This window comes from Physella acuta, unplaced genomic scaffold, assembly GCF_028476545.2.
Source record: "Physella acuta isolate Inbredline_101_S28 unplaced genomic scaffold, ASM2847654v3 ptg002699l, whole genome shotgun sequence".
Taxonomy (NCBI): Eukaryota; Metazoa; Mollusca; class Gastropoda; family Physidae; genus Physella; species Physella acuta.
This window is the reverse complement of record NW_026734132.1, coordinates 1748-15384: the sequence shown is the minus strand read 5'-3', so window position 1 is coordinate 15384 and position 13637 is coordinate 1748. Positions and strand designations below refer to the sequence as shown.

At 35.6% G+C, this 13637-nt stretch overlaps 1 protein-coding gene across 1 annotated transcript; it reads right to left on the bottom strand.

The window, feature by feature from the left end:
- Window positions 1-743: 743 nt before the first annotated feature.
- On the bottom strand, window positions 744-11258 carry LOC131933990 (guanylate cyclase 32E). Its single transcript, XM_059290425.1, has 5 exons — window positions 9841-11258; window positions 3883-4082; window positions 2801-2910; window positions 974-1102; window positions 744-766 (listed from the first exon to the last, which is right to left on the bottom strand). Exons 1-5 carry the CDS (start codon window positions 10408-10410, stop codon window positions 744-746), a joined length of 1032 nt encoding a protein of 343 aa, XP_059146408.1. The 5' UTR covers window positions 10411-11258.
- Window positions 11259-13637: the final 2379 nt, after the last annotated feature.

Sequence of the window (13637 nt, the reverse complement as noted above, 5' to 3'; positions counted from 1 at the left end):
CACCGCGACCTGTGTCAACATCCGGTCACCGCGACCTGTGTCTACATACGGTCACCGCGACCTGTGCCCACACCCAGTCATCGCGACCTGTGTCCACATATTCTCGTTCGCTTACTCTTAAAATACTTATAAACAGGCTCTAACATAATTGTCCACCTACACTGGAAAATAGCACCGATAAAAAATGTCCATGTACATGTATAAAACAGTTCTGATAGAAAATGTCCATGTACATGTATAAAATAGTTCTGATAGAAAATGTCCATGTACATGTATAAAACAGTTCTGATAGAAAATGTCCATGTACATGTATAAAACAGTTCTGATAGAAAATGTCCATGTACATGTATAAAACAGTACTGATAGAAAATGTCCAAGTACATGTATAAAACAGTACTGATAGAAAATGCCCATGTACATGTATAACAAAGTTCTGATAGAAAATGTCCATGTACATGTATAAAATAGTTCTGATAGAAAATGTCCATGTACATGTATAAAACAGTTCTGATAGAAAATGTCCATGTACATGTACAAAACAGTACTGATAGAAAATGTCCATGTACATGTATAAAACAGTTCTGATAGAAAATGTCCATGTACATGTATAAAATAGTTCTGATAGAAAATGTCCATGTACATGTATAAAATAGTTCTGATAGAAAATGTCCATGTACATGTATAAAATAGTTCTGATAGAAAATGCCCATGTACATGTATAAAACAGTTCTGATAGAAAATGTTCATGTATATGCATAAAACAGTACTGATAGAAAATGTCCATGTACATGTATAAAACAGTTCTGATAGAAAATGTCCATGTACATGTATAAAACAGTACTGATAGAAAATGTCCATGTACATGTATAAAATAGTTCTGATAGAAAATGTCCATGTACATGTATAAAACAGTACTGATAGAAAATGTCCATGTACATGTATAAAATAGTTCTGATAGAAAATGTCCACTTACACTTGTAAAATGGCTCCGGCAGTTCCGAGTCGGAAACCGCCAACACGACATACTCTCCGGATTCCGAGACGTTACTCAGCTCCATTAGGAAATGCATTAGGCTTCCGGGGCTCCCCAGGTATACATACACTGGAATGGTATATATATATATATATATATATATATATATATATATATATATATATATATATATATAATGTAATAAAAAGTTGACTCAAATAGATGCTTAATTTTTTTTTTTAAATACACTAGACGACTCAGTTACCCGTTGGAAAACGGAGAGTCGACTGCGCTGCACAACAGAAACCAATACATTTTTACTTATGAATATATCATTCATTTTATAAACCTCTTTAAACAAATTTGTGTCTAAATATTTTTTTTTGAAGATTTTCCTTTACATAAATACGTATTAAAGTTCTACTCAGAGTTTAGATGCTCTGATCAAGGAATACCGACAAACAAAAAAGGTAAATATACAAACGTGTAAACAATCTTGAATTTTAAAAGTAAATATACTGAAGTTTCTTTATATAAAGTGATAATTTTACAAGCTATTATACGCACATTTGTAGAATTCATATAATTTGTAATATTTTTTTCTACAATTTTCTATCCTATTTTTTTTAAATCAAGGTATTGAAAAAAAAATTAGTAAAGCTCTTAGAAAATGATACGCCATTTTTACACGATTATCGATATTCGCAAGAGTATCAAATGTGAAATAAGTTGAAAGTGAAATATTTATTGTAACGATCCCACTTAACATCTCAACATCCCTTCAAAAATGTTTGTTGTTTATTTATTGGTGCCAGAAAGCATATTTTTCAGCCAAAATTGAATATTATATAACATTTGTATAATAAGTACAAAATTACTTCCGGTTTCATTAAGGCTAGAAATAGTCAAAGAAATAATCATTAGTAATATAATAGTAATTTAGCAAACACTTTTATCTAATTTGGATTAGTAGAGTCATGGTGTTGATTTCCTGTTGACTTCAAAGAGAGGTTGAGGGCAGTTTTTGAAAATGTTTGAATTGATAAAATAATTCTAAACGGCTTTTCAACGGCTTATATTCGATACAAAAAATATATATAAATTAGTATAATCGATGGTTCCCAAACGGCTTTTATTTTTACAAACGTAGCTATAATTTTATCGCTGGCCATATTTTTTACAGATTTTTTAAAAATTTAATATAATTACATAGACTTTTCTTGCTTATACAATGTTTAATTCGTAGAGAAAAAGGCCAATAAATGACGTCACACGCCTTAGTTTGGTGGAGGGGGCGGAAGATAAAATGAACGGGTTGAATTCTGTTTTCGTTAGGTTAAGTGCAGAGGGTTGGGATAAAAAAAAATGGAAAAGATTATTTTAGATGGATGGCGTGGCTTTACTGTGAGGGCATGTAGTAGAGGTCAAACTTGGCTAAAATAGAGGTCAAATTTGGCTAAAGTAGATTGGCGTCCAGTGGCGTTGCGAGGCCGGGTGTTATCCGGTATCGCACCACACGGTGTCACCCCCCCCCCCCCCAAACAAATTACACACCGGGTGATAATTTTTAATTGTAAAGTGTGCACAGTTAATAGTAAAGATGATTATCTATAGTCAGTTACTAACACACGTGGATTAATTCTAATTAACCCTTAATTGAACTGACAAAAAACATATTTCTTCTACATATTTTGCAAGTTTTCGCCATGGTGTCAACCCCTAAATGGTGTCACCCGGTCCGCACCGCATCCCCGCCCCCGCCTCGCGACGCCTTTATTGACGTCATTGACGGTCGCCCCTTGCAGCCAACAGTAAGTGTGCTCTAACCTCTGGTTTCTCTCCTGGACTCTTCGATAATTTTTCTGTACTTCGACGTCTGGAAGAACATGGCTGGGATGTATTCGTCGTTCTCTTCGGCCACGGACTGGTCTTTCATCCTGCGGAATCGTGGAATTAAGTCACGTGATCTGAGATGACGTGTAGTGTGAAATAACATGGATGGGATATATTCATAAGTCACGTGATCAAAGATGACGTGTGTTGTGAAATAACATGGATGGGATAGAATTGTTGTTTTATTCTGGGATTAAGTCACGTGATCAAAGATGACGTGTGTTGTGAAATAACATGGATGGGATATATTCATAAGTCACGTGATCAAAGATGACGTGTGTTGTGAAATAACATGGATGGGATAGAATTGTTGTTATCTTTTGGGATTGAATCATGTGATCAAAAATGTTGAGGATTGTGAGATAACATGGATGGGATAGGATTGTTTTTTTTTCTGGGATTAAATCACGTGATCAAAGATAGCGTGCATTGTGAAATAACATGGATTAGATAGAATTGTTTTTTATTCTGGGATTGAATCATGTTATCAAAAAACGTGAGGATTGTGAGATAACATGGATGGGATAGAATTTATTTTTCTGAGAAAAAATATTCTGAGATACAAACTCTGAGGTCACCGGCCAATAGGTAACCAGGGTACATCACACATAAAATGATCAAACGGAGATTGGCATAGCAATGGTCATTCAAACAATAGCTCAAATTGAACAACTTTAAAAGTAATGTTTCTATCTGCTACATAATGTTCTATAAAATGTGTGAACTCACGTAATGTTACTACATAATGTTCTATAAGAAAAGTTCTATAAGATGTATGAACTCACGTAATTTTCTTATATAATGCTCTATAAGCATTGCAAACTCACACAGTGTTCCTACATTATGCTCTATAAGATTTGTGAACTCACGTGATGTTCATATCAGCAATTAAATATTCTATTAGACTTGTAAACTCACATAATGTTCATATCAGTAACTAAATGTTCTATAAGAAATGTGAACTCACGTAATGTTCATATCAGTAACTAAATGATCTATAAGACTTGTAAACTCACGTAATGTTCATATCAGCAACTAAATGTTCTATCCTATCAGCGGTCTCCGTGTAGATGATGCTATTGCCCCTGACCAGCCAGAAGGATGTCCACTTGAAGTGCGTCATGACGGACACGACATACTTGGCGACGTGCAGGATGCTGGACTTGGTGTGGATGTACAGCAGGTTGCCGCTCTGCATGACTGACTCCTCGCAACCCTGGGGAGGGGTGTACAGTGTACAGGTAGATGTGGGTACAGAGTGACGTGTGTATACATAAAATGTGTGTACGGATAGATGTGTGTACATATCAACATGTATGTACATATAGATATGTGTACATATTGACATGTGTGTGTACATATTGACATGTGTGGGTACATATTGACATGTGTGTGTACATATTGACATGTGTGTGTACATATTGACATGTGTGGGTACATATTGACATGTGTGTGTACATATTGACATGTGTGTGTACATATTGACATGTGTGTACATACTGATATATGTATACATATAGATATGTGTACATATTGACATGTATGTACATATTGACATGTGTGTACATACTGACATATGTATACATATAGATATGTGTACATATTGACATGTATGAACATATAGATATGTGTATATATTGACATGTGTGTACATGTAGATATGTACATGTTGACATGTGTGTACATACAATGTGTGTACATATAGATATGTGTACGTTTTGACATGTGTGTACATATAGGTGTGTGTACGTATAGATATGTGTACATATTGACATTGTTTACGCATCTGTTGACATGTGTGTACAGACTGACATCTATAAGCAGAAGATATGTGTGTTTGCAGACTAGCATGTGCATACTGGCGTGCATGTTCAAACTGAGATGTATATGCGTGTGCAGATGAACATGTGTACATACAGACGTATACATTTAGACCTGTGTGTGTTTGCCATTTCGCAGAAGTCCATACACACCACGTTAAGCTATTTAGTTTCCATCTACACATTTATTTTTACACCTACCACGAACGTTTTTATTAGCAGTAATAAAAAAAACACTATTCAATGAAACATTTAACTGATAAAATCAAAAGAAATTGTTTTCTAAATGCCTAAATGTCTAGTCCTATCAGGAGCGTTATTCCTAGAATTAGTCCCAAGGCACGCTTTTCAAAACCAGAGTTTCTTCCGGGCATGCCTTCCCCACCCCCACCCCCCCCCCACCCCCCGGAGAAAAAAGTCTGTAAGAAACACTGTTCAAAACATTGGTGTGATTTATTCTTTTTTTGTGTGTGTGTGTGCTGTGTTACTTTGTAACGAACCTGCTCTGCTTACATTTAAAAACCTCTTGAATAAATCGCCGGTATAATCGAAGCGGGTATGAAAAATAGAACGCGAATTTTCTTGCCATTAATAAAATTTATCAAAAGATGTTTGCTTCGTTCATGTCAACTATAAAAAAAACTTTCTATGCCGATAGCTGTTCTGAATGAAGGCTCTTAGATATACGCTGTTCTTAAAGTAAACTGTCAAACCTTCGGACTCAATTTTGACCGAATTCTACCAGTCTCTGCATATAAAGACATCGATGGACAAAACAAGAGAGTCTGAATTTCAATTTAATATATATAGACAAAAAATAAAAGTTAATATGAATTTTAAATAAACTGGGAGTGATCTCCCCTAAACTTTCTCGAATATTCTTATATGAAACAACAGCGGATGGCAATTCGGGACATAGACCTTATTTTTAATCCATTTTAAATACTTAATTTTTTTTAAATAGAATAAAAACTCGTAGAAAAAAGAATTGCACAACAATTGAACGCCAAATAAAATGTGCATAATAGTGCGGAATATTATTAGTACTTTATAAATTCACGTGCATTTTTTGAGAAATCGGAAATAGCGAAAATTACTACTTCCGGTCAACAGAAATTAATCAAAATTCGAAAGAAGGCAGAGAATTAGATATTTTACTTACATGTGAAATTTCATTAATCTATCTGAAAAAGTACTCAAGTTATAGGCTTTTGAAAAAATTCAAAGTAGAAAAAGTTCCACTTTCGGTTATCAGAAATCGCTCAAAAGTTGATACGGATCTACGATTTTGATATAATACTTATATATAAAATTTTATCAACACACACAGACACACACACATACACTAACACACAGAGACATACGGACAAGATTGCAAAACTATGTTTTTCCGACTCAAGGAGCTGTAAAACGTCGAGATTTGCAAAAATCTCTAAAAAAAATTCACGATTACAAGACTTTCTCTATCATTCGTATATACGAGAAAGTAAAAAAGGAAAAATACGTTTATCTTGGAAATAATAACCATGGATTTCATACTTTGGAGATGATACATACTTTAAAATTGTTTTAGTGCTTTTGTTATTTTAAAGATGTTTGTGTTTGTCTACTGTTTTTGTTATTATAAAGATGTTTGTGTCAGTCTACTGTTTTTGTTATTATAAAAGTGTTTGTGTATATCTGTTTTTGTTATTATAAAGATGTTTGTATCAGTTTAATGTTTTTGTTATTATTAAGATGTTTGTGTATATCTGTTTTTGTTATTATAAAGATGTTTGTGTTCGTCTACTGTTTTTGTTATTATAAAGACGTTTGTGTATATCTAATGTTTTTGTTATTATAAAAGTGTTTGTGTCGGTCTAATATTTTTATTATAAAGATGTTTGTGTATACCTGATGTTTTTGTTATTATAAAGATGTTTGTATCAGTTTAATGTTTTTGTTATTATTAAGATGTTTGTGTATATCTGTTTTTGTTATTATAAAGATGTTTGTGTTCGTCTACTGTTTTTGCTATTATAAAGACGTTTGTGTATATCTAATGTTTTTGTTATTATTAAGACGTTTGTATCAGTCTTATGTTTTCGTTATTATAAAGATGTTTGTTTGTGTATATCTGATGTTTTTGTTATTATTAAGACGTTTGTCCTTGCCTTATTTAAATTACTTCCTGTAAATGGAAACCAGTCAACAACCCTTATTGTTGACCTTAGTAACCGACTAATTAGTCCTAATGATGCAATGGACACCTTTGTTTCGTTAATTGCTGTCGTAATTTACAGATGCGTCCGCCTAAAAGACGTTAAACGAGGCGGACTATTTTAGGACATTTTCTTCAGTTAGACGATACTCGAGTTTTTTGTTGGACTATTATGTCTGGTCGGTGTGTCTTAGTGTTGGTCTGTGTGTCTCGGGTTCGTCTTATGTGCATCGGGTTGGTTTTATGTGTGTCTTGGATTGGTCTATGTGTTTCGGGTTGGTCTATGTGTCTAGGGTTGTTCTATGTGTCTAGTGTTGGTCTATGTGTCTAGTGTTGGTCTATGTGTCTAGGGTTGTTCTATGTGTCTAGTGTTGGTCTATGTGTCTAGTGTTGGTCTATGTGTCTAGTGTTGGTCTATGTGTCTAGTGTTGGTCTATGTGTCTAGTGTTGGTCTATGTGTCTCGGGTTGGTCTATGTGTCTCGGGTTGGTTATGTGTGTCTGGTTGGTTATGTGTGTCTGGTTGGTTATGTGTGTCTGGTTGGTCTATATGTCTCGGATTGGTCTGTGTCTCGGGTTGGTCTATGTGTCTCGGGTTGGCTTATGTGTCTAGGGTTGGTCTAGATGTATTGGGTTGGTCTAGATTCTAGATGTCTCGGGTTGGTATACGTGCATCTGGTTGGTATATGTGCATCGTGTCTGTCTATGCGCCTCAGGTTGGTTATGTGTGTCCTGTTGGTCTAGGTGCCTCGGGTTGTACAGGTGTCTTGGGTTGGTAGTGTCAGCTTACGGTAGGTGTCTCGGCGTAATCCAGATGTCTTAGCTTAGTATATAAGTAGATCTGTCTAGGTGTCTTAGCTTAGTATATAAGTAGATCTGTTAAAGCGTCCCAAAGTAGTCTAGGTGTCTTAGCTTAGTCCAAAAATCTACACTAAATCTAGGAGTTTATTTTTCCATATCGACGCTGATCAAGCTACAGTAATTTCAACACTCCAAAATTTCATTTCCTAATTATCTAAATGCACTTTTATTCCAAAAAAAAAAAAATTCAAACCCTTGCACGACATTGATTTAATTTTTTTTTAAATTAAAAATATGTTCAATTTAATCCCATCAACTCTACCCACATAACATTCGCATACTGCACATACACAGCAACGGTTACCGTCGTTAAGACAACCGTTTTTTTTTTATTATTTCACAAGTGAATGAAACTTGTATGTCCTTTTACAACGCGTTTTCACTAGCGACAAGTATACTGTACACGTCTAGAAAAATAAACTTCGCCATAAGCTAATTTTATCAGAACTTAATTGGGGTGCCTACTATTGCAAAGTTTTTTTTTACTTTCTCGTATACAGAGAAATTTCGACAGTTTTCACCGTTTTACACCTCAGTACTTCATCACATACAGAGTATAGGGGACTTATTTTAATCGGGCAAAAATTCTAAATACAGCAAAAATTTTGGAATTTTATGTGTCATCGTGTCGGAAAAACTAAAATGTGCAATCTTGTCTGTATTTCTGTGTGTATGTCTCGGAACACTATAACTTGGGTACCTTTAAAGCTAGTTTGATGAAATGTCATGAATACCAAATTTGTAGTTATCTATTAATTTCACATATAAGCAAAAGATCTAATTCGATGTTTTCTGTCAAATTTTGAGTAATTTCCGGTGACGGGAAGTTGTACTTTACGATTTCTCAAAAAACACATGAATTTATAAAGTACTAATATTCCGCACTATTCTATTTTAATTAGTTTAAGTATTTAAAATTGATTAAAAATCATGTCTTTATGGCAAGTTGCTATCCCCCGAAGTTTTATATAAGAATATCCCAGAAAGTTTAGGGGAGATCACTCCCGCATTATTTTTCTAAACCTGTATGGTGGCTATACATATCGCAAGTGTAACCGCGGTGTTAGACCACAGGAATTTAAATCTTCGCCGGAGAAATGTTTCGCACTTAAAGTGAACGTAGAAAGGCGATAAAGATTTGAAATGCGTTAATGCACGTTCCCTTTATGGGTTAAACCGTTTTAGCTTATCTCCGACATGGATTTGCAAAATAAGTTTACCACTGGCAAATTGTATGTGCACTTTTGTATTTTGAATGTATTGCTAATAAGTCTATTCTGCTCATTACATACAACTACTAGAATATCACGGAATGATTTAAGCAATCTTTTCACTTTCAAAGGAACTTCCCGATTGAATTCATTAACCTTTTTTTATCTACAATTTCCTGCAATAAGTTTGATCTCCCAAACCCCCACCCTCCCTTATTCACTACAGGACGTTTTAAATCTCACCCAAAAATAGCAATCTTATTAACATATCCGGTATTAGTTGTATTTATTTTATTTTTTATACAAATAACTACAAAATATCTTAAGCTACAACATAGTCAGATTGAAACACTATTTAAAAGTCTAAAGTCAACCTAAACACCACATAACATTGTACTCACAAATCTAAAGTCAGAAGAAAAAACTATATGAATTTCTTACAAATGTAGTCAGACTAAAACACGAAATAAAATTCTACTCACAAATGTAGTTAGAATAAAACACGAAATAAAACTCTACTCACTAAAATAAGACAAAAACACGGGAAAAAATTCTACTCACAAATCTAATATAAGACAAAAACACGAAATAAAATTATACTCGCAAATCTAAAATAAGACACAAACACGAAATAAAACTCTACTCACTAATATAAGACAAAAACACGAAACGAAATTCTACTCACAAATCTAAAATAAGACAAAAACAGGAAATCAAATTCTACTCACAAATTTAGGCAGACAAAAACACGAAACAAAACTCTAATCACTAATATAAGACAAAAATCACGAAACAAAATTCTACTCACTTATATAAGACAAAATCACGAAACAAAATTCTACTCACTAATATAAGACAAAAACACTAAACAAAATTGTACTCACATATCCGATGTACGGCTTGGACATGGACGTGGCGACGATGCCGGCGGTCTTACAGAACCCCTGAGGTCCGATGAAGACCGAGACGTTCTTCTTGCAGCCCAGCTCCAACATCCGGTTGATGGTCTCCACTTCCATGTTGCTGACGTTGCTCAAGATGTAGTCGAAGGTGACCGGAAGTTTACTGGCATTGGCCTGTTGCTTCAGCTCGTCCAGTGCCAACATGAAGGTGCCGCCGTAGATCATCCCGTCCCCTCGCATGCCGACCCCCGCGATGAGCGCCATGGTGATGGTGATGGGTTTCATGTCCTCGATGGAGATGTTGGCGGTGGTGTTGAACTTCTGGCATTTCATAGAGCCCGGGTGTCGGGCCGTGGGGACGGATTTGATGTTGTTGGGGTTGGGGAAGAGGGTGGTGTTTCTACGGATGGGGACGGGTGTAACGTTGTTGGGGGTGGGGTCGGAAGTGACGTTGTTGGGGGTGGGGACGGAGTTGATTGTTGAGAGCGTGAAGACCAGTAGGTAGACGGCAATGGCGGCTCTAGCTACACGCTGGGAGGGAGGGGCAGACATGGTAGAGAGGCGATCTTAGGGCTCTAGCTGACCAATGACAGTGGCGATCTTAGGGCTCTAACTGACCAATCACAGTGGCGATCTTAGGGCTCTAGCTGACCAATCACAGTGGCGATCTTAGGGCTCTAACTGACCAATCACAGTAGCGATCTTAGGGCTCTAGCTGACCAATCACAGTAGCGATCTTAGGGCTCTAACTGACCAATCACAGTGGCGATCTGAGGGCTCTAACTGACCAATCACAGTGGCGATCTTAGGGCTCTAACTGACCAATCACAGTGGCGATCTTAGGGCTCTAACTGACCAATCACAGTAGCGATCTGAGGGCTCTAACTGACCAATCACAGTGGCGATCTTAGGGCTCTAACTGACCAATCACAGTGGCGATCTTAGGACTCTATCTGACCAATCATAGTGGCGATCTTAGGGCTCTAGCTGGCCAGTGATAGGGGTCATCTGAGGGCTTTAGCTGACCCGTAACGGGGGTCATACGGCTGTAGCGGACCAATTAAATTATCCTAGGGCTCTAGCTGACCAATGAAATTATCCTAGGGCTCTAGCTGACAAATGAAATTATCCTAGGGCTCAGCGATCTTATGGCTAAAGCTGACCAATCATAGTAACGATCTCATGGCTCTACCAATGGTAGAATGAGGCCACTTGGAGACCAATAGCCCTCGCAGACAAACGGCTGGCACCATGAGGAGTGGTCATGTATCAGCCGAATCCATTCATCGACAAAGAATTTATTCAAACGGTCATCACCTGTGGTCGTCTGCTTCTATTCCAGGCTGTTTGTTTATTTGTTTCTTTACATTCTCAATGGGCGCAGTCATTCAATGTCTTGAGTCACCTACAACAACAAAAAAAAAAGAATCTATGGGTACAATTTAAAAACTAGATGTAATGTTAATGTTTCTCTTTAATTATTCATTTATTTAAGATATGAATGACACACTGAAATAACTAATCAAAGAAAAAAATCAAAAGTAAAGGTGGCATGGGTATGTGAAAAAAATTACATAATGGCATCGTTCACTTTCGGGTTGTGGGATTGACAAGTTGCCCGCCTTAGTAGTGCGGCTTTATGGGTGATTAAGGGCAGGTTAAACCCCCAAATTGAAATTTGGGTGTTAGGACTTTTTTGAGTGATAAGGAAGTTGTAACTAACATAGTATATGAAAAAAATGCAAAAAAATCACTAAAAAGTTATGGTTTTGTGAAAATATTTTCTAAAAAGTGTCATTTTTAGGGTAAAATAACTCAAAATTAGCTCTCATTGAAATCAAAATAACACAGCTTCTGTTTGTCAGAATAACTCAAATCTTTAACATAGTGTAATATACGCAATTAACAAAAGTTGAACTAAAACAATTAGAAAATAATAAAAAAAATGGATTTTAGCCAAATTTTTAAATTGAGAGACCTAAAAAATTTCCAAAAAGTAGGGAGTAGACTTAACTATTTATTTATAAAATGAGACGTTTTAAAGATATAGATATTATTTTAGTTCAACTTTGCAAGCAGTGTTTAGTAAACATGTGTGCAAAATTTCAGCTAAATATCTCAAGTAGTTTTTGAGTTATAGTGATTTAACTAGTATAATTTTGTTGAAAAGTAACATTTTGAGAAAAACGCTAAATAGTGAAAAATATACTAAATTTGAAAAAAACGAGAAAAAGCGAAAACTATACCAAATAAGTCATTTTTAAAACCTCCAAGTTACATAAATTGCATCTGGAGCCTCTTACTCAGCAATAAGAACATCTATTTTAGTTAGTTTTTAATTTTATGTTGCTAAATGTTGCTTAATATAGGTCAATTACGTCATTACTCTCAATTAAAAAATTATAAAAAATACTAGCACTACGACATTTTGCAAAATGATTATACAAAAATGTTCAGAATTGAATGTAGTTTCATAAACAATAGATTTTCAAAAATCAACATTTCTGACTTAAATATGTATTTTGGGGGGGTTTAACCTGCCCTTAACTTGGATTAGAACTGGTGTGACCCCCCCCCCCCCCCCCTCCACCCTTCTACTAGACAGATTGCTAATTCAGCCTTCAGATCTCTGTCTCATATTCAGCCTTTAGATCTTTATCTCATATTCAGCCTTTAGATCTTTATCTCATATTCAGCCTTTAGGTCTTTATCTCATATTCAGCCTTCAGGTCTTTATCTCATATTCAGCCTTTAGATCTTTATCTCATATTCAGCCTTTAGGTCTTTATCTCATAGCCTTCATATCTATATCTCATATTCAGCCTTTAGATCTTTATTTCATATTCAGCCTTTAGGTCTTTATCTCATATTCAGCCTTTAGGTCTTTATCTCATATTCAGCCTTTAGATCTTTATCTCATATTCAGCCTTTAGGTCTTTATCTCATATTCAGCCTTTAGGTCTTTATCTCATATTCAGCCTTTAGGTCTTTATCTCATATTCAGCCTTCAGGCCTTTATCTCATATTCAGCCTTTAGATCTTTATCTCATATTCAGCCTTTAGGTCTTTATCTCATAGCCTTCAGATCTATATCTCATATTCAGCCTTTAGATCTTTATCTCATATTCAGCCTTCAGGCCTTTATCTCATATTCAGCCTTTAGATCTTTATCTCATATTCAGCCTTTAGGTCTTTATCTCATAGCCTTCAGATCTATATCTCATATTCAGCCTTTAGATCTTTATCTCATATTCAGCCTTTAGGTCTTTATCTCATATTCAGCCTTTAGGTCTTTATCTCATATTCAGCCTTCAGGCCTTTATCTCATATTCAGCCTTTAGATCTTTATCTCATATTCAGCCTTTAGGTCTTTATCTCATAGCCTTCAGATCTATATCTCATATTCAGCCTTTAGATCTTTATCTCACAGCCTTCAGATCTTTATCTCATAGCCTTCAGATCTTTATCATTCAGCTTTCAGATCTCGGTCTCATATTCAGCCTTCATATCTTTATCTCATATTAAGCCTTTATAGTTTACTTAACGTTGGCTTGACTCGTTTTTAATGAACGTTTAAATACACAAGCCCTATCCCAGAAGTGGGGTAGGGCTTGCGACCAATGTTTCCTCAAAGCTGCGCGGGTGCGTGGCCGCGCAGTAGTTTTGAGCTGCCGCGCAGTGATTTAGTAAAATAAATATATCCTTTTATGAGACTTTTATAACAGCGTGAACAGAAAATACGTGTTGCACACTGTCTTTTCGCCCTTAGAGGGAACGTT

Coding starts and splice junctions, on each gene's coding strand:
- LOC131933990 (XM_059290425.1), bottom strand. CDS start 10,410: ATGTCTGCCCCTCCCTCCCAGCGTGTAGCTAGAGCCGCCATTGCCGTC. Junction 2,911..3,882: donor GTTGCTGATATGAACATTAC/GTGAGTTTACAA, acceptor ACGATTCCGCAG/GATGAAAGACCAGTCCGTGG. Junction 767..973: donor GCCGGAGCCATTTTACAAGT/GTAAGTGGACAT, acceptor ATTTTCTATCAG/TACTGTTTTATGCATATACA.